The following is a 27553-nucleotide window of genomic DNA, read 5'->3' on the forward strand; positions in this document are numbered from 1 at the left end:
CAACTTAAAAAATATCATATTCTTTACTCCTTGTTTGTAGATAAATGAAACACCACATATTGCTGAATTGAGTTTTTTATTCTTTACAGTCTCCTTGAGGGGTTTTGCCTAGTTTGTGCTAGTTCTGATGTGAGGTTATCAAACCTGTTAAATTTGTCTTGCTCATCAACCATTAAATCGTCAGCGCACTATAGTTACCAGCTTGCCCAATTATTATTTAGAGTGTAGGTGCTGGAGGGAATGTATATGGGTCAGATAAATAACATGTTGAAGGAGGATGATGATTATGCCTTACCGGTTTCAGATACCTTGTTATCTTAATTTTGGTACTGGGAAGTTTTCTAGGACCTATTTGGAATTTTAACATGCAACCAATGATAAAGGATTGAAGTGATCTCTAGGGGTGACAAAGGGTTGAAGTAATGACAATGAATGGTCTCTCCCAGTTTATTCTTAGTGACTGATGTTCTGTATTGAACAGCCTTATATATGACTACAACACGATTCTTCCTCATACTCTCAATTCACATCTGCAACTGCAAACTCAGTTTGAACAATTTTGAAAATACATGGTTTGAACAAGCAGGTATCCTCACTCGTGTCCATTTCACGTTCACCATGTTAGCATCTACTCATTTGAACTAAGAACACGTGGTGGAATTATCTGGTCTGGAAAACTCATGGGCTCAAAATACACTCTTGTAAAGGATTTCCCTAATCATTGTTGATATCGATGTAATCGATTCTCATTTATTACGCCTACGTAGTCGTTATTTTTTGACATTTTTATTTATTATTACAATGCAGCATGTACACACTTGCTCGACTGTCATAAAATTAGTTGTGGAAGACATTAAATTTAAAGCAAATTCTCTACTCATAATATTCCCATTCACATTAGAGTACGCACCAACAAAAATCATAAGTTCACAAATTTCCCTTTGCACACACTCGCTATCACACAGTCGTAGACCATCCATAAAAAACTTAGGTTTTTCTTGGGAGCGAAAACAATGGTGGGAGAAATGGAGAAGCGCCAAATCTTGAAAAACCTCTTTGGTGATTTATCAGAAGATGAGGATTTTGAAACCAACCATGAATTAAATCACCAAGCTGACTCTGTTTTTGTAAGATTTTCATTTTTCTTTTTCAGTTGCCTGTTAAGCTTTTGAATTCAATTTTCCTTTTTTCGCCAAATTAGATCTTAATCACAAAAACATCTTCAAATTCCAATGGAGTTTCATTTCATTGAATCTTCTCATGTCTTCCATCCTGGGAATCTAGAATCACATTCTTTTTCTGGAAAACATCCATCAATTTTTATTTTCTGATTTGTGAGGTAGACTTGTTTTATTGTTTGCTTTTATTTTTATTAGGAATTTGTTTTATGATACACAAATAAATGAATTATTTGGTATTCAATATAAATGCTAGTTTTTATTTGATGGAGCAACAGATTTGGGATTATCCCCACTATATATGTAGATAATCTTATTAGAGGTGTACATTTGATTCGTCAACTGATCTGACTGTTTTTTTCATCAAAAACAACAAACTTAATCAAATTAAAATATCATCAAGAGACACTCCAAATTCGGTAATAAAATCCAAACATTTAATCATTACTCCAATTAACTTATCATTGACACAAAACTCAATTTAAATAAGCTTAGCCCAAGACCAATTCAATATGATAGGCCTACATAAAAAAATTGAAGTTCATTTAGAAAAAACCCAGTTATTTCGGCTTTCTTAAAAAATAATTGAAGCTGATCCAAATAAACCAAAGTGACTGAATTTTTTAATAGTTAAAAACCGAAATTTGGAATCAACCAAACCGAACTTTCGAATCGATTCATCCCGGTTGGTTATTTTTGTTTGACCGAAGTTTTGTTCACCCCTAATCTCAGGCAAACATGAGAATATTTGTTGGAGATTTTTTTTCCTATGAATGTCAATCGTGTCAACTAAGAATCACACTCATGCACGCTTTTTACTGTAAAGAAAATAATTATTTGGCCTAGATTATTTACTTAGAGGAAAATTCAAGACGAGGCATGAGCTTGTTGAGCCTCATGCTGGATGCTGTAGGCTATTTAAACCTGGGATTAGGAAAAATAAAAAGCACTGTTTTCTTTTCCAGCCTCTAAAATGTTTTCTATGAAAAATTTACAGTTTTAGTTTCTTATTCTGAAAGCTTTTTAATTTTTCTTTGGACAATTCTGAAACATCATTTGCTATATCTGAATTCTTCATGTAAGATATACTGCTTATTGTTATGATTGTCGCTATTGTATTACGAGTCTCCGTGTAATGGCTGATCATTTATGCATGGAAAATCTAGCCACATATAGTGAATAACACGCATGAATGCATATGAGTTTCTTGGGTTATGTACTCGTTAATGTGCCTGACATTCACTGCAGTTTGCATTTTAACATGATGATCATATGGTTAGACGTATCAGCATAAATATAAGATGGTCTTGGACTCTTGTTGCAGGCAGAAAGAAAAGCATGAAGAACTTCTAATCTTGAAGTAATAGAACATGATAAAAATGTGAGAATAAACACAGTAATACATGTCATCACTTCTAGTAAAAATGAGAGGCGGATGAAAATGTAGTACTATAGGTGTTAGGCAGATCCTAACTCAAACAATAAAGAATTAGATGCGGGGATGATTAGGATAATTTTAAAGTCATTATGTACTTTGGTCATTTTTGTTGTGCTTGATATTGCTGCTGCTATACCATATTATTCACATTTTTAAGACTTAAACTTTTGTTGCTTTTACATGATCAATTGCCAGCTTTTTGTTGAAAAGATTAGTCAGCTATGATAAACTGTCGTTTACCTGGGTATTGATAGAATGAACATTATAGTCTTTACTTCTGCAAATTGACCAATAATTTTTTTTCTAGCATGTAAGTGGGGCTTCCACCCTTACGAACATGGAATTTTTAATTTTTTTGATTCTGTATGTCATCTTATTGAGTTTTGGACCTTTTGTGTCTCCTTTATCCAACTACTGGATTATGATAATGTTTCTCAATAATGAAAATATTTATAGAACATTTTGAGAAAATGTGCTTATTAAGCCTGTGATTTATAAGAGTGGCTGAGAATAATGTTTAAGGTGATATAAAATGACAGGTCATGAACTTCGCTCCATATAGATTAGGTTGCTTAGATGTTAAGTGTGAACATTATTCCCACCACTTAAAATTGTGAATAGGGTATTGGTCTTCATTTGGCTTCAGCTGACGGGAAACATAAGCCACCACTCGATCATCTTGCATGAATACACATTTGATGCTTTGACGAGATGCGTCGGTTTGTAATTTTGAAATTTTCCGAATAGCAAAATGTGGTAAATACATTGTTAGTTTTTTCTTCAGCTCTTAGAAGTTTTGCTCGTATTTGGAAGATCATTCAAATCTGGCATTTTGACTTGTGAGCTAGGTAATTGGTCTTGCCAATAAGGAGATCTTTTTGGTAAAGTGTATGTAGTATCCTGCCAATCCCAAGAAGCTTCTAATATTGGGAATTTTGTTGGTCTCGACAAATTATTATCTTTGTGAACTAGAGATAATGTTGTTAGGGAATTATGGTTTCATTTTTAATTACCGAATGCGATAAAAGTCGGCCAAAAATAAACACAAAAACACCCAAGATTTATAGTGGTTCACTCTCGATGTGAGGGCTATGTCCATTTGCCACAACTGCAAATTCCCACTTGATTGATTCATCAACATGCATCGCCTCATCATAACTTTTTGGTTCACCTCTGTCAGTCAACAAAATAGAATTGAGGATGGAGAGAATCTCAGTGGTGACCTGGAGATTCTATAAGATCTCCTCAATTCTGTCACATGAGTGGTTTGTGGGGCTATATCCTCTTGGTCAGTTGAGGATATATTTTCTTCATTAATTGGAGCATCATGTTGCAAATCATTAGTGTAAAATCTTTCCAGTGAATTAACACATGTATTTTTACTTCAGAATCTGCATTTTCCGAATATTTACTCAATTTGTCTTTGTACAACACATGCTCATTGAAAATTGATAAATTTTCGATTTTGGTCATCCCAGAGACGATAACCAAACTCAGTATCACCATAGACAATAAGGAAATTTTTTTTAGACTTATGATTAAGTTTAGTTCTAGCAGAAACATCAACATGAACATAAGAGAGTCAATCAAACACTTTTAGAAAAGAATAATTTACCGCTTTGGTGCTTCAAACCTCATCTGGTGTGCTATAACTTAGAGGCATTGATAGGCCCCTATTAATCAAATAAGTTGATGTGTTAATTGCATCAGCCCAAAGTGCATAGGGAATTCTGCATTAATACGTATGCTCCTTGTACGTTCATTCAAGGTCCTATTCTTTTTTTCAGCCACACCGTTTTGTTGAGGATTTCCAGTAATGGTTTTCATCATCTTGATCTCATTCTTAGCACAATAATGCTTGAAGTCACCAGCTTTGTGTTCACCTTCATTCTCAGATTTCAGACGCTTTACTTTTAAATTCGTTTCATTTTCTACCATTGTTTTCCATTTTTAATAGTATCAAACATATCAGATTTATTTTTCAGAAAATAAACTCATACTTTCCTGGTAGAATCATCAATGAATATCACATAGTAGTTAGATCCTCCAAAAGAACTCATAATGAAGGCCCCCAACATCAGTATGCACCAACTTCCATTTTTTTTTTCTCAGATATTTCCCAGATTTAGAGAAACCGATCTTTTGGGCTTTCCAAGAACATAACTTTCACATAACTGGATGTCAACATATTTCAACTCTGATGAAAGCATCTTCATCCTCTTTCCACTCATATGACTGATTCTGCAATGCCATCAATCTTACTTGGCACAACTATCAACAACAACAATCATATCTCTTGAATTGGAATTCATGTAAAAAGTTCCAGTTTTATTGCTACGTGCAACAACCGTAAAACCTTTTATAATCTTCCAAGCACCACCACAAAAAGGTGACATCATGCCCTTCATCGTCAAGTTTTCCCACCGAAATTAAATTTCGCATATCCCTTTTGACATTTTTAAACGAGTATCTACAATATCCAAAGGTTCTCCATGAGCCAGATAAGCTTTCCCATAATTTCTAACAACATAATTTTCCATAATTTCATGACGAAGAGTAGTGTGAAAGGTCGTACCCTGAGTCCAAAACCCAAAAATCAACTGGACTGTCAACACACAAAAATAGTGCATTTTAAATCTCATTAGTTGCCACGTTTGCGGCGTTGCCTTTGTTTTTGTTTTTATTTGGTGCCGTACAATTCTTTTTTCATATGGCCTTGTTCTCACAGTTCCAGAATTCCAGATTTATCCGAGATCTGGAATTAATTCTACCATTCTTTGATTGTGACATGTCTCAATTCCGATTTCCGGTTAGAATTTCTATTATTCCCTCTACCTCTACCTTAAATATTTAAGACAAAATTTAATGTCGATGTTTCACCAGAATCAATTCTGCCAACCTCTTATGCAAGAATATATCTGTGACATTTCAGTTTTGCACTGCCATCATAATTACTAACCGAAGCTCGCATTGGTTTCTGATTGTTTAGTAGAGATGCCAAAAGTATTAGGGCACAAACCTCATCATCAAAATTAATTTCAATGGAAGACCATTGATTGAGAATTGCATTAAACTCGTTCAGATGTGCTGCCACTCTGTCATCTTCAAATTAAAATATTTTTCATGAGAAATACCTTATTATTTGTGGAAAGCTTCTCATACATATTTGACAGAACCTTTGTCAGACCCGGAGGCGATTTCTCATTTGCAGCGTTATGAGTCACATTCTTCAACAGTGTCAATCGAGTAACTCCCAGTAACTATCTATCAAAGAGATTTTATTTGTTGTTTGACATCTTCTCTGTTTTCTTCCTTGCAAGCGGTAGATATAGATAGATCTACATTTTGTAGAGAGCAATCATTGTTAGCAAATTTTCCAATCCCATGTGCCAAATCTTCTTCGCTAGCCACCGCTTTCAAATTCAATATGGTGTTATGGTACCAGTTGTTATGAATTATGGTTCCAGTTCTAATTATCCAAAGCGATAAAAGTTGGCGAAAAATAAATGCAAGGATACACAGTATTTATAGTTTTTCACTCTCGTTGTTAGAGTTATGTCCTCTTGTCACCTAACTCCTAAGCAAATTTCCACTAATGAAACCAAGATTACAAAGAGAATTTTACAAAAGATTGTCCCCTCTCATAACCATTTTTTTTCAGTTTTCGTCTCTCTCTTTGTACGTGAATAATAATTATATTACGGATACCAACACATAAATAATATTAGAGCTGCATCAATATATGTCAAATATCCTTCAATAAATAATTAGCTCCACACATATATTAACAAATGTGACCCAAAATCACAACTAGATGGAACAGAGCTCAAACTTTAATGTTTGGCATATAGTTGTTCTTTCTGGTACTTAGGGCACAATCTTGACTATGCTCATGCTTTTCATCGAAAAACGATGATGAACTTGTCCAAAAACGATTTGCAAATCCTATTTATCATATTCACGAGGATGACAAATGCATTGGTTAAACAATAAAGGCATCGCCATAAATTTGTTGTGTCTATATCTTGTCTAGACGGCTTACTGGGTAGATGCTTCTTGGGCATGTTTTCATTTCAGACTCTCCACAGAAGAACTTAAACTTCGAACAATGACATATTGCATCGTAATAATGCCCTTATTGGCAGCATGGGATTGTTCTTTATGTAGCACAAATGCTTGGCCATTTTGCAGTTGAGGTCTTCTCTACCCTTGTTGTCCCTATTATTGTTTCGCCTTTGACTTCTTTCGGCTAGTTGGTGCATTAGACGCCATGGATGTCCTTCCCACAAATTGGAAGCTAACGTCTATTGGGAATAGTCTCTTGCATGTTGATCGATGTGTCCACAAGTGAACTACTCTTCTTAAATTTCCTTCCTGTAAGGCAAAAGTTTCCCTCCAATGACTAGATGACAATGTGCCCCAAGTCATCCCTTCACTGGGCTTCAACAATGGCTCCACGACCCTAGCCGCAATAGAGACCGTACTTCCTGGGTGAGCTAACACAAATACTAGTATTCCATATTGTCACCCGAGGAACATTGGTACACTGACTGGACAATACTAGTAGTCTCAGTCTTTACTCAAATCGGTCTTCTTCTTCCCCGTTGTGCCATATCCGCTCATTTATTGGTAAGAAATGAAATAACAAGACTAGCACTATAGGCTATTTATCGGATGCTTAAGGACCTTTATTTTTAAGCTTAACAACACAAGAACTATATGTCCATCAGGTCGGCACCTCCACTCTATGGCGCTAACTCTAATTTGACATGTCCTGGAGTTTTATCCTCTGATACCACGGCCTACGGCGTACTATTAGGCATAACATGTATCACAAAAAGTATTGCAACAAAATACTTATAAAATAAAAAAAATCAAGCTTACAATGTGAAGCTGGCCTAAAGGTGATTGGGAAGTGAACTAACATATTCAAAAGAAGTATTTATGTAAGATGAACCATCAACTAATTGGTATGATTCATTTAATTCCCCTTCATTTTAAAGAATGATTCACCTATTTCAAGGTCATGCTCAATGATAACTCAATTTTTTTTTATGTTTACTTAAGTACTGCTCAAAGATAAATCCCAAAATAATAAGTAATTAAAAATATGAAACAAACAATTGCTCTTCAGGTATAATTCCCTACTTTAGACTATTGGCGTTGGCTCAGGACATCCTTTTAGCTCTGGCTTGCTGCTTTGTTCGCACTGACTGCTTAACTCTAATATTCAAATTATTTTCTAAAGTTTAGTCCGACCTTTAAGTTTGAGGGATGAGTCTGCTCATGCCTGACTACTATCTCCCCAACTACTTGACCACTTGACATGTGATGTTTACCACCTTGAAGCTATGGAAACCCCGATCATTCCTTTTCCGAATACTCGCGGTGGCTAATCTCTGGATTGTTTCCGATTTGTCAACAATGATTAACTCTCCCAGCTTCTTGAAATAGTAGAGGTTCCAAATTCTGGATACCTAGAATTTTCAAGGTTTTCTATCTTTTGCCTGCTCGTGATTTCCCGACTCCTTATGCTCTTAAGCATTTTTTGAACTTTTTCCTGATTGCTCGTCATTTGGAATTTTGGGGCATTATGTATCATGATGTGCATTGATGATAAAAGTTTTTGACAAAGCTTTGCATCATTTAAATATAAATTAATTATTTATGTTGATTAGACTGTAGGTAATTGGATGAATCTTATTGCCTGGATATAAGCCACAAATAATGAAAATTAGTGCTTCCTGGTTGTAGCTCTTGTTTGTTTTGATGATTAATTAGTATTATCATGGCTGGTTTGTGAAAAATTGAATTTCATTCTTTGCTATAAAAGTTGCTTTTTTATTATGTTCGGTTTTGAGTGCTGTCAGACAAAGTTATAAGACATGTGTGGTTTTAGTAATATTCGTTTATGTGATCTATTCCATAATTTTTAAAGTTAGTTCTTCGTCTCCCTTGTTATCTATTTATGTATTTATTTTTTTGTCTTGACATAAAGAGCATTTGTATTCAGAATGATGACAACGGAACTCCTAAGCCTGAGAAGGAAGTCAAAACCATAAGTAAAGGAGACATCAAGCTTGATAATGAAGCTAGAAGCTCAAGGTCTTGCACTGAACTTGTTTTGCACCTTTTAGTTATTAAATTTTTCCTATTTTTAGTGTTTTTTACCTTGGGAAAAATATTTCTATTTTCTTCTGAATCCGGTTGAGTTCTCATACTAATGCACATGGCTCAAGATCTGACAACTCATATTTGGTTGAATTCTCAAATAAATTTCTTACAGAGCATTTTCAGTGTGTGACTGTCAAAGGTAATACAAGGTTGTTATGCTCGACGTTCCCTTGTTGACACCAGAGGGCAGGGGACCATATGCATCCTATTTTAATTTCTTATCTTTATGTTGCATTATGCTAAAGGCATGATTTCTCCGATTATGCTCTCCATATTTTACCAAGAGCATAATATTCAACTTGCTCTTGATGCTGAATAAATTTTATCCAAATGTTGGTCAAGAGAGAGCATGGTGGTCGTCAAAGAATCAGCGAATGACAAATTTCTCTTGTACAAGTGCAATTTTCCTGGTCCTGGGATCCTTTTTTTTCCTGAAAATAAGATGAGATGTTTCTGCTATTCATATCTTACACGGTTATATGTATTTAAGGCAGTCTTTTTCTCCTTGGGTTTTTATGTCAATACCACGGTTTGTCTAAGTTTACTTTGTGGTTCTAATCTTTACTTGTACATAGTATTGCTGAATGCAGATTTATGTACATTACTACATTAGTTTAGAAACTGATGGCGAGAAAACTGGTCAAAAACATATTAATTTTGGAGTCTTTAGAGTTCCAAAAAAATATAAAATTTCAAAGCTAATGTTTCTTGTTTACGGCGATGTAATGATGTTATATTCTATGTGCACTGCATCTTGTAACGCATCAATATGGGATCTCTGTACCTTTTTTTTCAGTTACTGGAATTATGTCTGTTGGTTTATTTTTGAGAGATCCTTTGCGGTGATGTAATTATGCGGATGAAATAAGAATGGTTGATTTATCTGAATGGGAAATCATAGCTTTGGTCTTTTATATACTTTAAATTTAAATTTAAATTTAAATTGTTGACCCATGCCATGACATGTTATGTCAGTCCTATTTCTCAATAAAACCTCTTGCTTTCATGCAATTGTGGTTGGAGCTAACTTTACATTTGACATTTTTGTTATCACTATAGATTGATCGGAAGTGAGAAAGACGAGGATCCAGATCTACATCTTGCAGCTGTAATTCATGATGTTTTTGGGGATTCAGAGGATGATGAACAAGCAGAGTATGGAGTTCAGAATCAGATTAACCAAGGGGTAAATCCATAATGTTTTAAATGACATTAAAAAATAACTTCATTTTTGTTTTTTGTCATTTTATAGTGTGGGTAAATTCAAATTATACTTGCAATCGGTTTCACATTCTCTGCTTCCCTCGTAGATTTGTTCTGAGAAAGAATTGAGGTCCGGGATTGTTGTAACTGATGGAGAAGCACCTCAGGAGGCTGCAGAAGAACATGATGAGACTAAACTCAAGGGGAAGGAAGCTGGAAACCAGCAGCTGGTGTTCGAGATTCCAATGCATCCTTCCCTGGGTCATCCAAATCAGGTATAACTCATATCATGTTTTCTTCAAGCAGTATATCTCTTTCCAAGGTTTTTCATTTTGTCGTTTGGTTACATCTTCATCTATTGTACATGATAATATCCTACAAACTAATATGAAATGCGTTTTCATAACTAGAATTTCATGGCTGCTTAGAGCTTTCTAGAGTGGAACTTTAATAAGAGTAACATCTTTTGCGAGCATTGGATAGAAAGCTGAATGATCCCCAATACTAGAGTTTGTGTTCTATTAGTTAATCTTTTAGTTTGAGTGTATTTGGAAGTTCATTCCATATGAAGATTTTTTGGTTTCCTATTTTTATTTTTCCCATTATCTCAGGTTCTCTTTCTGTACTATCAGGGGCTTTTTATATTGAATTTGATTTGGTAAATAAACCAGTATCAAATAATTCTTTCCATTTAGTCTCTGGTTTCATGGTACCAATCACACAAGTTTTTAAATGTTTTTACTTTTGTAAAGGAAAATTGTAAAGGATCGGTTGCATGTGGATATTTACCAAGCTTGTTGATTGGTGGAGTTTCCGTCCAATTGCGTAATGAGATTATGAACAAATTCGCTAACTGTATTGATGTAAGATTTACATATTCCTTTGGAAGAAGCCATACAGCCATACAGGTCTATAGCCACGAATCACAACAGGTCAACCATTAGCATTGCTCATGATTCAGCGGAATATGCTAGAATAAAGCATTTTTACATTGGTATAAACTTCATTAATAAGTGAGAAGTACGAAAACATTTTGTATACGGTATTGGGGAGCAAAATCACGAGAAGCATACATTCTAACAAATTCCTTTTGAAGCCTGGGATCTCAAAGTAGGAATTGTTATTTGTTCTCTAGGTTAAAGTTGAATGATGAGAAGTGGAATGATTTGCATGTTTGGAGATTAATCTTAACTAGTTAATATTTCTGTTATGTCATATCTACTAGTTACCAATTTATTATATGTTTTGCAAGTTTCATAATAGTCTTGTTTCCTTTATCTTATGTTTTTATTTTTTGATAGGGGCTATATGTCTTGTATTCAATGTCGCTGAATAGAAAAATATGATAGAATTAATTCTCTTTGATCTCAGGTTCCTTTTCAAAAATTCAATGACATATTTGAAACAATGCAACAATTGGGTCTTTTGTGCTCTCTTAAACATTTGGTGCTAGCTAGTTTGTGTCTTGCAGATAATGCAAAATTTTACAAATCTTGGGAACCAGTGGAATTTGTCAATTTTCGTTAAGAGTGATTGCATGTAAAATTATTTATGTCTTGTTGCTTATGTGATATTTTAGTTGTCTACTCGAGTTTCTTCTGTATGAGCTATCTTTTGCACTAAAATATTAAGGCATGGAAAGCTTGTTTCTCCTCCATAGTAAGTAGTGCTGCTATTTTGAAGTTTATTATGTGAAGTGAATATATAACAATATACGTATTCCTTTTCTAATTTCTGGTATGAGTATCCTCTCTTGGTTTCTTTTTTTTTTCTTGCTTTTGACCTTAGGAAAATACGCAGTTATGAAAATTTCAGTTGTAGTTGTATCACTTGTCTCACATCTATTATATGGATTATAGATGATTTTTGTAAACAGTCTTCTGTCCCTCTTTCTATTTATTCTCATGCTTTTGTCCATTCTAGGAGTCTGTCTTGTACAGATAGATCTTCCAGTTTTGTTGGTTGAATGTTAGTTCTGTTCCTGTCTGTTAACGACTGGCTTGCATACTTGATGTATGTGAACTCATCCTTCTAGGCAGCTACAAAATATATTTTTCAGGTTCCTGTATATCTGGATATCATAATGCTTTTTTTAATACTGCAGATGGCAACTGTCAATTTTTCCAACTTAATTGCCATTGACCCTATACCATTTGATCCTGCAACATATGTTGAACAAGAGTTCTATGCAGAAGATGCTTCTGGATTTAAAAGGCCTGTCCCACTCCCCAATATCATTCGGTGGAGAGAAGTCAAAAACCCTGATGGAACAACTTCTGTAAGTGAATATGTGATGCTGTTTTACCGATTTAACATAAAAGAATAGGTATCTGATGAATCAGTACTCAGCTTTTTGCAATGATGTGGTATAGTTCACATCAATTTACTATAAAACGAAGCTGCTCTGAAGAAGAAAATGTCGCGCATGATCATCAAAACATTTTCAAGTAGATGTTTCGATCTATTAATTAAATGCCTTCGCTGTACGGGTATTGTCACCAATTTGTGTCAGTTTTCCATCCTGTACTAAGTTCATACCTTGCGGGTACATGTGTGAGAGGATAGAAGGAAATCACACCGTCCTTCTTGTAGCAATCTGGAAATGAAGAAATTGGTTTGAAAAAGCAACGCCAAAATCTAAATGTAAAAAACAAAACTTTACACTAGAAGGAGAGAAGGAATGGAATATGTAGAATGAGTTTGATGTGGTGGCCTTTTGGATGAACTACTTCCTTTTGATACTTCATTTTAAGGTTTCGGTTTTCTGGTCATTCGGGTTTATTTCAGTGTTAATTACACTAGCAATTCTTTGTTAATAAAATAATCGGTCCGACTTTAATGATATGCCCATGCTTTTCTGCAAATAAATTAACTGCTATATGTTTATGTTCAGTTGCCTCCATGATGTCAATCAAAAGATTGAACAGATGACCGAGGGAGCATTAAGTACAAATAATTACGGGTTAGTTTAATATAAGGGAGGAAAAAACAGAGGGAATCATCATTTAGGGAGAAATAGTCAAATGTGACACATGCATCATCAAAATTTGTGGATGTGTTGGAAAATCATCACTTTCATTCTCGCGTAATGGTTTTGACTTGGACCATATTCTGCCTTTACTGTTCTTTCTCATCCTGATGTTCCCCAGTGCATGTCTTGTACTGGTCTAGAATTGTCTTGTTTTATCTAAATTAGAGTGGTTGATCAACTTCATTTCTTTCAAGTCCCAGTGGCCAAGTTTTGCTCATAATTCCTTGATTCTCTTTACTTACTATTTCGGATTTGATATGCAAAGATATTTTAGACTTCTGATAATCAATGTTAAATGTCATTGCTTCCTCAACAATTATGCATACAGTTTCAATGAAGAGGTCAACCTTTCTGTACTTGACCTCTCCAATATTTCAGCTTGCAGCTGCTTTAGAAGTGGATAAGATGGATTTACATGCCAATTAATAAGATGAAACAAATAGAAAATAACTTTGAGCTGACATTCAACTTATGCTACTTATGAAACCTAGAGGAAATATAGTTCTCATGAATGGAAGTTGTAAGATCAGAAACATAAACATGATCTAGGACTCAGATTTAGGCATAAGGAAATGTGAGCAGGATTTTTGTTAAGATAACGAAAGGGGGATCTCCTGATGCTTCAGGAATTCTCAATATAATCCCCTATGTAGTGCAGTGTAAGATAGCAAACAAAGATCTCAACTTTTTTGTGTTTTCAACTAATGTTTGTTTTCCGGTTTTAAATTTTGATTACATGATATAGATTTAACGCACAACAATGAAGTTTAAATGTTATATCCTGGTTTTTCTAGTTGCTGTGTGGTTCAGATATTTAGAATTCCAACACCTTGGTTTTGACCTCCAGATCTATTGAGTTTTTAGAATTGAAGGTCGAGTCAGTAACAAATGCACGATATCGTTTTGACTAAATTCTTTCCAATCCATAACAGATGCAAGGTATTGGTTTGATCCGCTCAAGTCTGGGCAATCATTCCCAATGTTGAACAGACAGTTATTGCATATTTTTTTACCACAGATCTATATATGCACCCATACACTTTTAGTTGTCTTTAATTAATCTCAAAATAATTTACTTTGTAGGTTGAGAGCAATGCACGCTTTGTTACATGGTCTGATGGGAGTCTACAGTTATTAATTGGAAACAAAGCATTTGATGTGTCTGAGCACAATGTACAGGAAATTCAATCGCATTTGTTCCTTGAACATTGGAAGGTGCCTTCTAAGTAAACCACCACATTGTCATTAATGTTACTTTCTGCATGAAATTTTGATAAGAAACCATGTACCAGTGGTGGTGTTCGTTTATAAATGGAACTTGTTGAATATATCCTACACGTGCTCTATTTTCTATGTCAGTATCGATTGTAACAACTATTTTTCTTAGCTTATCAGTTACCTTCACCATTCTCTGACAACCTTGCAGGAAACCTATCAGGCTCAGGGGAGAATCCCTAGAAAGATGAAGGTCATGCCTTCAACATCATCCTCGAGTTCCCATTGTTTTTTACCCGATCATGTTGATTCATGGGATAAAAATTCGGGCCCTGAAAATCTGATGGAACAAACTGAGATGGTAAATCACTAATAAGGTTCTGATTTGTTTGGCGTGCATCCCTCAATTTCAAATTTTATTTGATTCCGTTACTTTGTAGGCTGAAAAGAAAACAGCTAAAGCTAATAAACGCCATAACCAGAAGAAGAAGAGAAAGAACCGTAAGAGCACTGCCAAGGACATCAGCAAGTTCGAACTTTCATCTCCGATGGATAATATTCGTGAGGTGACTCATGTTTTTCTGTTTTCCATCAATTCCTAGAAGTGTATCACGTAAGGGTAACAAGATAGTTTCTTGATTGTTCTCTTACTAAATATGCATCAAGAATAATTGTTCTTTTTTCTCTCTCGCACGCAGTCCCCCGAAAGCGGATGAACTATAGAAAAATAAACCAATAAATTAGTTGATAAAATGATGAGAAAAAACAATTGTAATATTAGATTTTATTTACTTTTATCATGTTACCTTTTTCATCAGAATAGTAAACGACTTTACTTTGTATCCCCACAATCTGCTTCTCAGCACAGATTGAATGAGGTCTAAGAAGGAAGCTGATGTCGAGAAGAACATTAGTAATGTAGAAAAAGGGTCATGCTTCATGGGCACTATCTTTCTTGTTTTTTTAATCTAAAAATCGAACCTTTTCTAAATAAATTTAGTTTACAGCAGAATTCTCAGGAGACAAAATTTGATCTAGTATCATCATCTGATACATCTGCTGAAGGACCATTTCGCTTTTCTGCAAGTGAGAAGGCGGAGGCGAAACATGGACATAAAGGGCATGAAGATCAAGATGCCCCATCTGGTGGTAAGCCTGACTCAATATTTGAACAAGTAGAGGAAAAGCGCAACGAAACTGAAGCTGAGGTAAGTGACAATTTCACAAAATAAATTCCTTATCCGCGGGACATTACAACTTGTTCCGGCAAGGTTCTGCTTGGTTTTCAAAGAACTTCCTATGAAGCGTCGTGACATTGTTGGTTTTGGGTTGAACCTTTCAATTTAGCTACATGATACTAAATCTCCTTTCTTGAGGATGAGCCTACCTTCTGTTGAAGTGTACTGCTAAAAATTGATGACCATAATATTTTATGACTACAGCGTGGAATTAAGTTCTTTGACACCTTTAAATTACTCGTTTTACTATGATTTGGATCATGCTTTACCACCTCACCGCACCCAAAACGCAAAATACACTTTCTTTCAAAACAATAGATTTTTAAATATTTTTACATGATAAGTCATATCTTCTTAAGTGTTTTTAATTTTAGAATAAATAATTTATACACAAGAAGTTAAGGTCGGAGGTGTGGGATTTCTTAATTTTACTGAGGGAGTGTTTGTAAACTCTAAAAAAAAAAATTGATCTCGAATTTTTCCTTCACAAATTATAAAAATAATCCATAATTACTTTTTTTTTCCTAAAGGTTGTAAACATCAATTCTCTACTGCAAGAACACATGAGAAGAAGTTATCGGTGGAACTTTTTTATTTTATTTTTTATAAATAACCTTTCTTTTTAAAAGAAACTTTCAATCTCCATTTTAAGGAGATAAAATAGAAGATTATTTTTAAAGTTATTTTGTAGCTAATTTATCATATTTAAAATTATTTTAACATAAATTATTTTAAATTTGCACACACAGTTTGTGTGTTGTGCTAGTATAATATACAGTATTAATAATCATCTGATATAATGTTAACTATTTAGAATAATAAATCGATATGCTGATTTAAATCGGTGAAACTGATATAGTAATCTAAAATTGAAATGATATTACCAAACAAAAAAATGTTGCATTTTTTGGTCTTTCGGGTTAAAATAATATTTTATAATAATGATTTGTGGATATAAAAAAAAAAACAAAAACTTGTGTGAGACGATCTCACGTATCGTATTTTGTGAGATGAATATCTTATTTGAGTCATCTATGAAAAATATTACTTTTTATTGTGAATATCGATAAGATTGACATATATAAAGATTCGTGAGACCGTCTCATAAAAAATCTACTCCAACAAAAAAAAAAAAAAAAAAGGAAAGTAAGATTGGCCAATTATTTTGTCAAATGTTCTTATTTGAATCCAACAAATAAAGAGAAACTCCAGTATTTGAAATCACGTATGGGCTTCGTAAACATGAGATGCCAACCGAGGCTTTGGCTGCACCATCAAACGCTCCGAACGTCCTAACGTTAGAGCAAAAGCCTCCTTCAATGGGGGCAGTTGTCCATCCACGAGGCCGAAATCGAATGCGTGGATCAACGTCGCGGTCAACAACTGAACCATGCGTATGCCCAAGCTCACTCCCGCGCATATTCGGCGCCCGGCGCCGAAGGGTATCATCTCGAAATCAGTCCCTCTAACGTCAACATTGGGCCTCTCCCCACCAGGCATAAACCGTTGGGGCCGGAACTCGAGAGGCTCAGCCCACACGTCAGGATCACGGCCTATGGCCCAAACGTTGACGAGAAGTGTTGTCCCCTTGGGAATGAAGTATCCGTTGATCTCGCAGCTCTCGTTGGCGATTCGCGGAAGGGAGAGTGGAGTAGAAGGATGGAGACGGAATATTTCCTTCACGATGGCTTGGAGGAATGTCAAATGAGGCAGGTCGGATTCGGCCACGAGCCGGTCCTTGCCGACTACCGAGTCGAGTTCTTGTTGGGCTCGAGCCAAAATATCCGGACGATTGAGGAGCTCAGCAATAGCCCACTCTACAGTAGTAGATGTTGTATCTGTCCCCGCTATAAACAAGTTCTGCAATTGAAAAATAACCTTTCAAGAATTAAAAAAAAAAAGAAACTTTATTTCATATCAAAATATATAATTGTTAATTTATTTTCATTTATACGAGTATGAGAGTTAGTTCGACACTACGTTTGGCATAATATCGTAAGAATACGATTGATCCGAGAAAACCATAAGATTTTTTCATTTGATAATTTGGATAGTCATGAGGATAAAATCACATACGAGAAACAAGGCTTTAATTTCTGTAGGAGTCGGCCTCTCTTCCTTGGTGCCATCATCCTCCACCTGCGAAGAAATCAAGATGCTCAATAGGTCCACATGTCCCTCTCTCCCGTGAGGGTCGTCGATCTTGTGATCTTCGATCATCGCATTCAGAAAAGAATCGAATCGCTTGTGGCCCACCTTCAACTTCTTCACCACTCCCTGTACGTCGAAACCTTTGAGGAGTGGGATAAAATCGCTCATCACGAACATACCTGCCAACGTCGTCACCTCCGCCACCAGTGCCTTTACCTCCTCCCCCTTGGTGTCCGCGCGGCCCTGTACATGGTCGACCAGGCGCCTCCCGAGGATCACGCGTGATATTGCGTTGGTGGTGCACGTGTTTATCATTTGGCCTAGATCCACCGGCGTTTGTATTGCACGAGCTAGAGCGCCGCTGAGAACTAGCACTTCTTCCTACAAAACCAAGAGTTTGAAAATATATGTTTTTTTTTTAAAAAAAGCAAATGGGGTTATTTTTTTTTTTTTATTAACAAAAGTTAGAAATATTTTTTTGCGAGAATGATGTTGGTCAAATAAATAAACCGACGATGAATAAAAAATGGGGAAATTGTCAAAAACTCCCATTTTCCACTCTCAACTTCCTCTTTACTCCCTACCCCATTAAAACTTTGTTTCAACTCCCCATATCCCTCAAATTTCCAAGTTTGCCCTTATATATTTATTTTAAATAATTGATTTCCTTTTTTGTAGTAAAAGGCCCATCATGCTTCCGTAAAATAAATTGAATCTTTTACCTTTTTGACTAGAGTACCACCGGGTTATATCCACCGTTTTTTACGAACTGCTCCTCACAGTCCAACCACACGATCGCAACCGATGGTTACTAAGCAGATTCCTTCAGCAATACTTAGCACAGCTCTAATTCGTTTCCTACCTTAGAGCGTACAGCAAAAGATCAAATTTTGAAAATAATACATGATAGGGGCTAAGAGCAAAGATCTCTTTTATTCAAACACAAACATTTATTTATTACATAGTAACCTCCTGTAGAGGAGGAGAAACTTGTTTAGCTACTTATCGTAGCTGAATTCTTAACACACATAAAACTTGAAAGAAAATATTACAACCTTGTATGAAAGAAATGGAGAAAATATTTGATGATCTTCACTTCCTTCTTCCGGCTTTATTTATAGAAGGCTCTTTCGGATTTGAAACTCGGATTTCAAATCTTCATTAGCCTTTACAGCTTGCTTGGGGACCATGTAGTGGTTGAAGGGTCCCTGTCTAGATTATTAATCTGGACATTAACTTCTCATCCTCCTTTATCTCTTTTAGATACCATTGACGATGAGTTTCCAGGATATCGGCAGTAATTTCATCTTTTTTATACTCTTTGAAATGATTTACTAACCATTTAAGAGCTTCTGCCTCTTTCCTCTTGTATGTTATCCTTCTTTTCAAAACTTTCAAATATACGCGATACATTTTTAAGTTTTGATTCTGGTGTGTTAACTGGTTTCCTATCTGTCCTTATTTATGGATGAATTTTCGGGACCAGTTAATTTACTTTTACTTATTGGATTCCTTTTAGATTGGTATCCAATGCTTTGCTGAGTCATCCACCATTTGTTATTGGTGGTCTATTTGTCCTTTACCACTAATTAGTGGTTGTCTTGATTCTACCACTCACATGGTAGTGGTCCTACTTTTTATAATGGAGGGTCACATGTCCCTTTTAATTTTGTCGAGGAATCTTTGGTTTTTTGTATCCTCGAGGAAAATGTGCATGTGGTCCTTCCCCACTTGTCCTTGCTTCGGTAAAATGCTTCCGATCAGATCTTGGTTTGAAACCTTTACCGAACTCTGGTTCTTTCTGTATTTGGCATTCAGAGCAGATGTTCTCCGACCATCTTCCTATGTGTGCCATATTACAGAACTTTCGGCGAGTCTCTTTGCTTGCCGGTAGCTTGCTGTTCCACAAGAGATTTCTTTTCTTTTCAAATAAATGATCCGTTCACTGAATGATTGTAGAACTTGAAAGGAAACTTGACTTTGTCCATCTCAGTAAGACAGACCCATAAACCCCAAGCTCTTCTGGTAGAAATGTCATCTTCAGTGATTGAAGCAACCAGGGGTGTTTCTTCTGTTGGAGGATCCTTGATAAATTTTTGGACATTTGTATCCGGCCTCCTTAGCTTGATGAAATGAAAGGCTTCGTGAGAACCTTTCCCTGCTGGTTCTGGTGCTGCACTAAAGAAGTATAGCTCCAAAACATCTCCTCTGGACAAATAATCATTGTTTGCCCAAGTCTCGTGAACAGCTTCCTGGATCCACTTTGGTAAACCTGAGATTTCCGGAAAGCTGGGTGATGTAGTATAAACTGAGGCAAGAGCCCCAAATTCATACCATGCTTTAACTTCCTTTGGATATGAATTTTGTTTCATCCATACCCTTGGATATTTTCCTGAAACGTCAACCCTGCTTGTAGCTGGGTTAATGCCAATTCGTGTTTTTAATTTCTCCCAATTCTGCTGATAAACCTGAAATGGAGAAATTATACTTTCATTAGTATCAACCTTAGTTTTGCCTTTGTCAATACGAGGCCTAAGGTTAATCTCTCCCTCTTCAATCCCCGAGGTGAAGGGTTGACTTGAGGACTCAAGATAAGGATCAGGAGTCTCAATTTTTGTTTCAGCTGACTCATCTCGTGATGATCCCGACTTAACACTTGTGCAAGGGGTATTTGAATCCCCCGCTACAGGTATAGAGTCCTGTACTCGAAAACTCTCCATTTGAGAAACCAGTGGTCTCTCAATGCCCTGGAGGATGGGCCTTTGCGTTACAGACCATAACTGAGTATATGCCTGTAAACATCCTGTAATTCGATCAGAGACAATTCTCTTATCAGCTTGTTGTAGCCTTCCCGCAACTTCTGCGTTAACAGCTAACTTGTTGAACTCGGTTTGAAGCATTTCAAGGTGTTCCCTCAAATGCCTCTGCATCTTGATAATAGCATCAATATCAATGCTGTCCATCTCTTGTTAAAAAATCTGCAAGAATATTTTCATGAGATTTTATTATCATAATATCAAAAATATAATTTTGACATAAAGCTTGCCATCGTAATAATCTAGCCTTCTCCGGTTTAGACTCAATTCTATTCCTCAAAAAGGCTTTAACTTGAGTGTTATCAACTTTCAAAGTGAATTTCTTTGCAAGTAAAAATAACGGCCATTTTTCAAAAGCCCTTTTTACTGCATAAAATTCCTTTTCGTTGATATGCCATCTTATGGCTTCTGCGTCTGAGAATAACCCACTACAATATCTGCATGGTTGTTCTCCATCTGGTGTGAGCTTTGTTAATACTGCAGCCCACCAATGATCACTGACATCGGTATATAATACCAGATCATCCTCGTCTTGAGGAATAGCCATCTTTGGAAGATTTTTGCAAACCTTCTTTAAATGGATAAGTCCTTTTGTGTGTTCGTCTGTCCATATAAATCTAGCATCTTTTTTCAACAATGGACTGAACACCTTCCTGTGTTTTGCTAGGTTTTTAATAAACATCCCAGCAAAATTAACAACCCCTAAAAAACTTTGAAGTTGCTTCTTGTCTTTGAGATTCTCTGGAAAATTCTGCACCTTTTCTACTATGTGTTCTTGCAGAATTATTCCTGATTCATCGATTTCAATTCCGAGAAATTCAATCTTTCTTGTAGCAATGACTGCTTTCTTTTCAGATAAAACCAGTCCTTCTTTCTTGCAAACATTAGAGAAAATCTCCAAATGTTTAACATGTTCATTCATATCTTTGGATGCTATTAAAACATCGTCGATGTAAACAAACATAAACTTGAAATAATCTTTGAAAAGATTATCCATCTTTGTTTGAAATATCTGGGGTGAGTTAGCCAATCCCATTGGTAATACTTCCCAAATATAATGTCCTTGAGGTGTGGAGAAAGCTGTGAATTTCTTGCTTTCTTCCTGCATCCGAATCTGATAGAATCCAGACTTGCAATCAAATTTAGAGAATATCTTGGCATTGCGAATGCAACTAATCAAGTGTTCTCTACTAGGTATAAAATACCCATCAAACTCCAGAATCTTATTAATTTCTTGATAATTAATAACCAATCTGGGTTTTCCTCGTTTAATTTCACCATGATTTCTTACCAGAAAACCTGGACTACTATATGGTGACATACCTGCTTTGATTAATCCAAGGTCCAAATGTTCCTTGATTATAATCTGCATATCCCTCTGATCAATGATGTTCATTGGGATGGGTTTACAACGGACAAATTCATACTCTTTGCCTTCCTTGATCTTAAGGCAAGCCCTGAGTTGATTCCTGTCCCACCATGCCAAAGGATCTTCGTTATAATTTTCTTTGATCCTCTTCTTGACATCTTCCAGTGATACCTTAGATTCAAACTCTATTTCATTTGTATGTAGAGTTATCTTAAGGCATTCTATACCTTCTGGTTGGAGTTCCTTATCTGCTCTTAACTGAAGCATTGTTTCTCCAAACCGTCTTGAATCCTTCATTTTTGGGTTCAGAAGTTTTCCTGAATCACCACGCTTGCTGCGAAACTGGATTGGCAATTTTCTGTAAAATGCCTCCCTAAGTCTCTGGACTATGATTTTGTGAGCACATGGTGTTGTGAACACTAATCTTCTAGTCTCATTTTCTTGTGTATAGGATTTAAACATTTGTAGGAAATTATTTCCTAACAATATGTCAGCTCCTGTATCATGAAAATAAATTGGTGGTGTCTTTACCTTGTACCAAGGTGTTTGTCCAGCACCGCCAATCATGATTTCAGTCATCTTAATCCCTTTACATAAGATTAAGATTCTTCTTGAAAAATCTCTTCCAGCAATCTTGGGTAACTCTTCTTCCAAATTATTTGGAAAAACTCCTCGTTTTGCTGTACATATTCCAGCACCTGAATCAATATATGCAGCAAAGTATTCTGCCTTATATTGTTCATACAACATTCCTACTGGAATGTATATGGAGAATGGACTTGTGGTCATTGGATTTTCCACATTTTATCTTCTGCCATAAACTCCATTCCATACTCTAGACGTTTCCAAGGTTTATGTTCCTCGAGAAACTCTAGCCCAAGAATCAGTCGTTCTGATTCTTTTCCTGGAATTCCTTGAATATGAACCTCCAATTCTCCGATATTAATCAGTCCTTGATAAGTTCCTATCATCGGTTGTTCCAAATAGTATATTGAATTACAAGGAAATTGATTCCTTTGTTTTGTAATGTCAAATACTATTTCTACTTCCTTCCAACCTTCTGGGCATCTGAGCTTTCCTATTGTAGAAAAACTATGACAGGCTTTTTATCCCATCTGTAACCTGTAATTCTATCTCCTTGAAAAGATAGTCTTCTTGGTTCCAGTCTAAGACTTTGATTTCTCTGTAGAATCGGTTTGTCTTGGATCTGGATATTTGTTTCCTGTATTAAAGGAAACTCAATTCTTTCTGGATAAATTGCCTGCGCAACTTTTCCAAATATCTCAGGGATTTCAATAAACTCGTTTCTAATAAACAATTCAGAATGATGTGTATTAGATAGAGCATATGAAATCTGATAGGTAATAGAATATGGTCTATTGCCTTCTTTCATCAACTTTTTTTCCTTGAAGTTCTGATGTAATGTCAAGGCTCGGCTGAAATCTCGATCTGCCAGGTTGTAGGCTATCCTTGGATAGATTACTCCTACAATTTTTCCTGCACAGAGGTTTCCTGAGATTGTTCCCAGTACTGAATCTTGTAGATTCCCCATTCTTTTATCGCATATGGCGATATCAATTGGTGAATCTATCCCTTCTTTGAAAGTAGCCTTTATCATAATCTGGATTGCTCCTATATGAATCCAGGACATAGTCCTTGCTACTTCTATCTTCAGTTTTTGTAATTCCTCCTTTATTTCTTCGGAAGGAATTAACTGCATCTCCATTCTATTTCCTGTAAGTTCCATTGGGATTGCCATTTCCCTTCTAGAAACTTTATAGATTAGATGATGCTTTCTGCTTCTTAGGCCAAGACTTCCTAAGAACTTTTCTACCTGTCCTGCAGAGAAACCTTGGTATCTCTGTAGACTTGGATTTTCTCTCATGATTCTTTGAACCATGTTATGAGATATTGTTGTCTGGCTAAAAAACCCAGACAAATCTTCATGTGTTTCGTGTCGAAACACCTCGTCTTCAGTCAGATTCCGATTCTGTTCCATCAGATTCTTCCTGACTTAAGACTTCCTCTTCTTTATATATACTCTCATCTGAGGCAATGTCCTCAAATCGGTATACTTGAATGAGATCTTGGTAATAAACTGCATCTTCTATATCCGGAGTAGGATCGAAGCGTTTAATACCTCTTTTCTCATTTTCTGGACAGTTGGTTGAGATATGACCTCTTGCTCCACATGTCCAGCAATTACAATCTTTGAAACTTTCATTAGCTCGCGTATGAGCTCTTCTGAAAGTTTTCTTTGTAGGTGTTCTTCCCGTGCTTCGAGATGAGCTCGATTCTTGGGATGATATCCTACTTCTTGATGGTCCGCTTCTTTGTCCAGATTTATAAGATCTGACTTTCTGTCTAGACCATACGGTTCTTGGTTTCCAAGAACTTCTTCCACTTCGTGCATAAGGATGAGTCCTAAAACTCTTCCTTTTATGCTTCAATGGTTTACTTCCAATAATTGTTGGAAGATCATTTTCCTTACAACACAAAGGAGTTCTTTTGTTGATACCCCTTAGTCGTTTGTAATTCTTTTGTAATGCTGCCATGTGACACCATTCTGCTAATTTCCCTTTAAGGAAAGAGGCTCTTCTTGCCAATGTATCTGGATTACCAGGTACGTATTCCCTTATGAGCATTTCTCTCCACGGGCTTGGGATTTTTGCGAAGAAAAGCTGCATAGCTATATCTTCTTCGACTCCTGAATTCCATCTATATTTGGTGAATAACATAATGTATTCATCTACCAAACATATATCATGTAATTCAAGACTATACAGAGCTTGAGTATATTTTTTCTTCTTCTCTGTATCTTGACTGTTGAAATAGTCTACCCCTATAAAGTGTGCTTTGAATAGGGTAGCCATCTTTCCAGCGATCTCACTAAGAGATTCCCCAACTAGGACTGACTCTTTCATGTCTGCTGAAGTCATGTCCCAAGCAATTTTTACTGATCCCATAAGACTCATTTCCAAAAGTTTAATGAATCCTTCTTTGTTGAGATCAAGTGTTCCTGCTGCAATTCTCATAGCAGCTGTCCAATCGTCTATGAGATCTTCTCTGTTTTTGAAGTCCAATACATCAAGGTTAAGCATAACCCCGTAAGGATGTATAGGATCTAAAACAGTTTTCCCATAGGGTGTTTGGTGCAAAGGAATTTGAGTTCTCCTTGCCCTTGTTCCCGCTGGGTGTGATCCTCCACCAGTATGGAAATCAGTCTGAGATTCTCTCATATTTACATTATGAGATCCCATACTTTCCCTTGGTGGTTCCTGAGAAGATGACCATGTTATTGCAGGTGGTGTTTCACCTACTGCTGTATTCATCTTTAGATCTACAACTTTGAGATTTGCGAAAGATTCCGCAAGCTCTTGTAGATCCTCCAAACCAATCCTTTCTAAAGTTGTCATCAGATTAATTTCTTTTCTGAGACAGACTTGATTAGATTGATCATCTTTTCTTCTTCAGTTAAAGGTTTTGACACCACTCTGGCCTTCCCTTGTTGATGTAACAAAGGTTCGGTACCAAAGGATGGTGGTAACCAGCCTCCTGAAGTTCTTCTACTAGAACTTGGTTGTTGTTCTAGTTTCTGTATTCTTGTTTGAATATCCTTTAAGATCTCAAGAATTTCTTCTTGTTTTTCTAGGACCTTTTCAATCCTTTGAGGTACATAATATAGCATATTGCCATAATTTTGTACCGTTTTCTGTATTTCTCTAAGATCCAGAGAGAGCTTAGAAGAGTCTGGTACTATCTCCAGAAATTTATTATTTTGAATCATAAATTTTTACCTGAGGGTGCTGTTGCTTCCCTTCGTAGATCCTCTGTCTATACAGATCCATTGTTCTCTGAAGAATTTCTTCTGAGTAGATTTTGAAGTATGTTTTTACGGTTCTTTAAACCTTGTAAACGCATACCTTTTGTTCTGAGTTCAGTGAAGCATGTACTTCGCTGTAATTCTTGTTCTAATTGATTTATTTCCAGGGAAATAAGTTCAATTTCGAACTGGATGGTAGTCCCTGGCATATTTAACAGATCATTGAAGATCTGGTCTTTTCGGCCTGTAAGAGTCTACCCTTTGTGTATGCAAGGTTTTGCAAACACTGCTGTCTTTCATCAGGAGATAAATTTCCTGATTCAATGAGTTGTTTCAGATGCTTTATAGAACATCTGAATAGCTCTATTCGGAAACTAATGTTTCTAGAATAGAGATTGAAATGATTTCGGGGATTCCTAAATCCTTTCATTTCTTGATACATGACATATACCGTCATTTGTCTGATGTTTCCATCAGATCTGTACCATAACTTGGTGGTCACCATTGGGACATACCTCTGTTCTCCTGTTTCTGATATCTAACAATAGTTAGATAAACTTGTGTATATTCCAAAATATTGGAATAGTTCTTGTAAATTATTCTTCTCGAACTAAAGTTCGGATTCATAATTTTTTCGAAATTCTCCTTCTCATACATTTAGTTACTAGTAATAATAAAATTTTCGTGTTTGAAATAAATTAACCATGCTCTGATACCATTTTTGAAGCGCGGAGGATCAATTAAAAGAAAATAGAGAATAAGGGTAGTTTTGTCAATTTTATAGGTTTAGGGAGTTAAAAGAGAGTTTTTGATGGCTAGGGAGTTAGGAACAAGTTAAGTTTATGTTTAGGGATTTAGGAGCAATTTCCCCATAAAAAATTCTTGATTTTCTTTCAAGTTATTTGAAATAAATACTTATATTAGAGAAGTTAATGAGTTGCCAACTTATCAACTACATATATATTCAATAGTTTTAAAATTATTGAAGTAATTAATACGATTACATTATTGGAATCTACAAAATAGAGGCACTTTCCCGAGAAATCATGATATCACCTGTCTGACTTTCACGAAGTTATCTAAAGCCTTGGCAGAGAAGAGATGGAGGGCACAGATTTTCCTGAGCAAGCGCCACCGTGGGCCGTATGACGTGAAAACCAAGTCTTGGTAGTTGTATGCAAAATATTTAGCAGCCGAGTTCGGCGGCCGGTTCAAGAAGTTCGAGTCGTACACCTTAAGGAATTGCTCCGCCACGCTCGCGGAGGAGGCCACCACGGAGTGCACGGATCCCAACTTGAGATGCATGAGGGGACCATGCACCCTAGCTAACTCCGCCAACGACCGGTGGGGCATCGGCCCCAGTTGCAGGAGGTTTCCGACAATCGGCCATGGCCTTGGGCCAGGAGGCAGTTGTCGTCGAGGGTACTTTCGCCACCGGGTATGCAGGAAAGAATATAGAAGTAACCCTAAAATGGAAGTGAATATTATCAACGTTAAGGTGGAGCTTAACATTTTCCGGGATCTACCTACCAGTATCTTTTTCTTTCTTTGTATCTTCTGTCTGTGTTTACATATATAGAGAGAGACAGAGCTTGCCATCTGGAACTAGTCATGCAAAAAGTTGGGCACCATTAATACATAGGGCTATTGATAGGTTAGGTAACTTGGTTTGGTGGTGCCCCTTATCTACGTCCATCTTCTAAAAATTACGGATTTTTTAGTTGATCTTGTAATTAGTCTAAGTGAAATTTTAAATTTTGATATGATTTTTTGTAACGTTCAAAAGTCGACCTACATAAACTATATTTATACAAACGATTTAAATTGTTTATTTGCTTTGTTTAATTGATTTTAAATGCTTACATGATGCATATTTGATTGTACGTTAAATCTAACTAGTATGTAAAGATAGATGCA

At 36.0% G+C, this 27553-nt stretch overlaps 2 protein-coding genes across 3 annotated transcripts; one reads left to right on the forward strand and one right to left on the reverse strand.

The window, feature by feature from the left end:
* Window positions 1–950: 950 nt before the first annotated feature.
* LOC140822924 (protein LEO1 homolog) lies at window positions 951–15706 on the forward strand. 2 transcript variants are annotated; one of them, XM_073183903.1, is made up of 9 exons: window positions 951–1127; window positions 8615–8721; window positions 9850–9976; window positions 10101–10268; window positions 12098–12271; window positions 14108–14239; window positions 14451–14600; window positions 14680–14805; window positions 15247–15706. In XM_073183903.1, the coding sequence occupies exons 1-9, from the start codon at window positions 1014–1016 to the stop codon at window positions 15469–15471; spliced, it is 1323 nt and encodes a 440-aa protein (XP_073040004.1). In that variant the 5' UTR covers window positions 951–1013; the 3' UTR covers window positions 15472–15706. The 2 variants fall into 2 exon arrangements, with proteins under 2 accessions (XP_073040004.1, XP_073040005.1); XM_073183904.1 differs by having other exon boundaries at window positions 957–1127; window positions 15250–15706.
* A 907-nt stretch (window positions 15707–16613) lies between these two features.
* Window positions 16614–27356, reverse strand: LOC140822925 (flavonoid 3'-monooxygenase-like). Its single transcript, XM_073183905.1, has 3 exons — window positions 26693–27356; window positions 17554–18009; window positions 16614–17337 (listed from the first exon to the last, which is right to left on the reverse strand). Exons 1-3 carry the CDS (start codon window positions 27233–27235, stop codon window positions 16699–16701), a joined length of 1638 nt encoding a protein of 545 aa, XP_073040006.1. The 5' UTR covers window positions 27236–27356; the 3' UTR covers window positions 16614–16698.
* Between the last annotated feature and the right edge of the window lie 197 nt (window positions 27357–27553).

Source organism: Primulina eburnea, chromosome 2 (assembly GCF_022965805.1).
Source record: "Primulina eburnea isolate SZY01 chromosome 2, ASM2296580v1, whole genome shotgun sequence".
Lineage (NCBI taxonomy): Eukaryota > Viridiplantae > Streptophyta > Magnoliopsida > Lamiales > Gesneriaceae > Primulina > Primulina eburnea.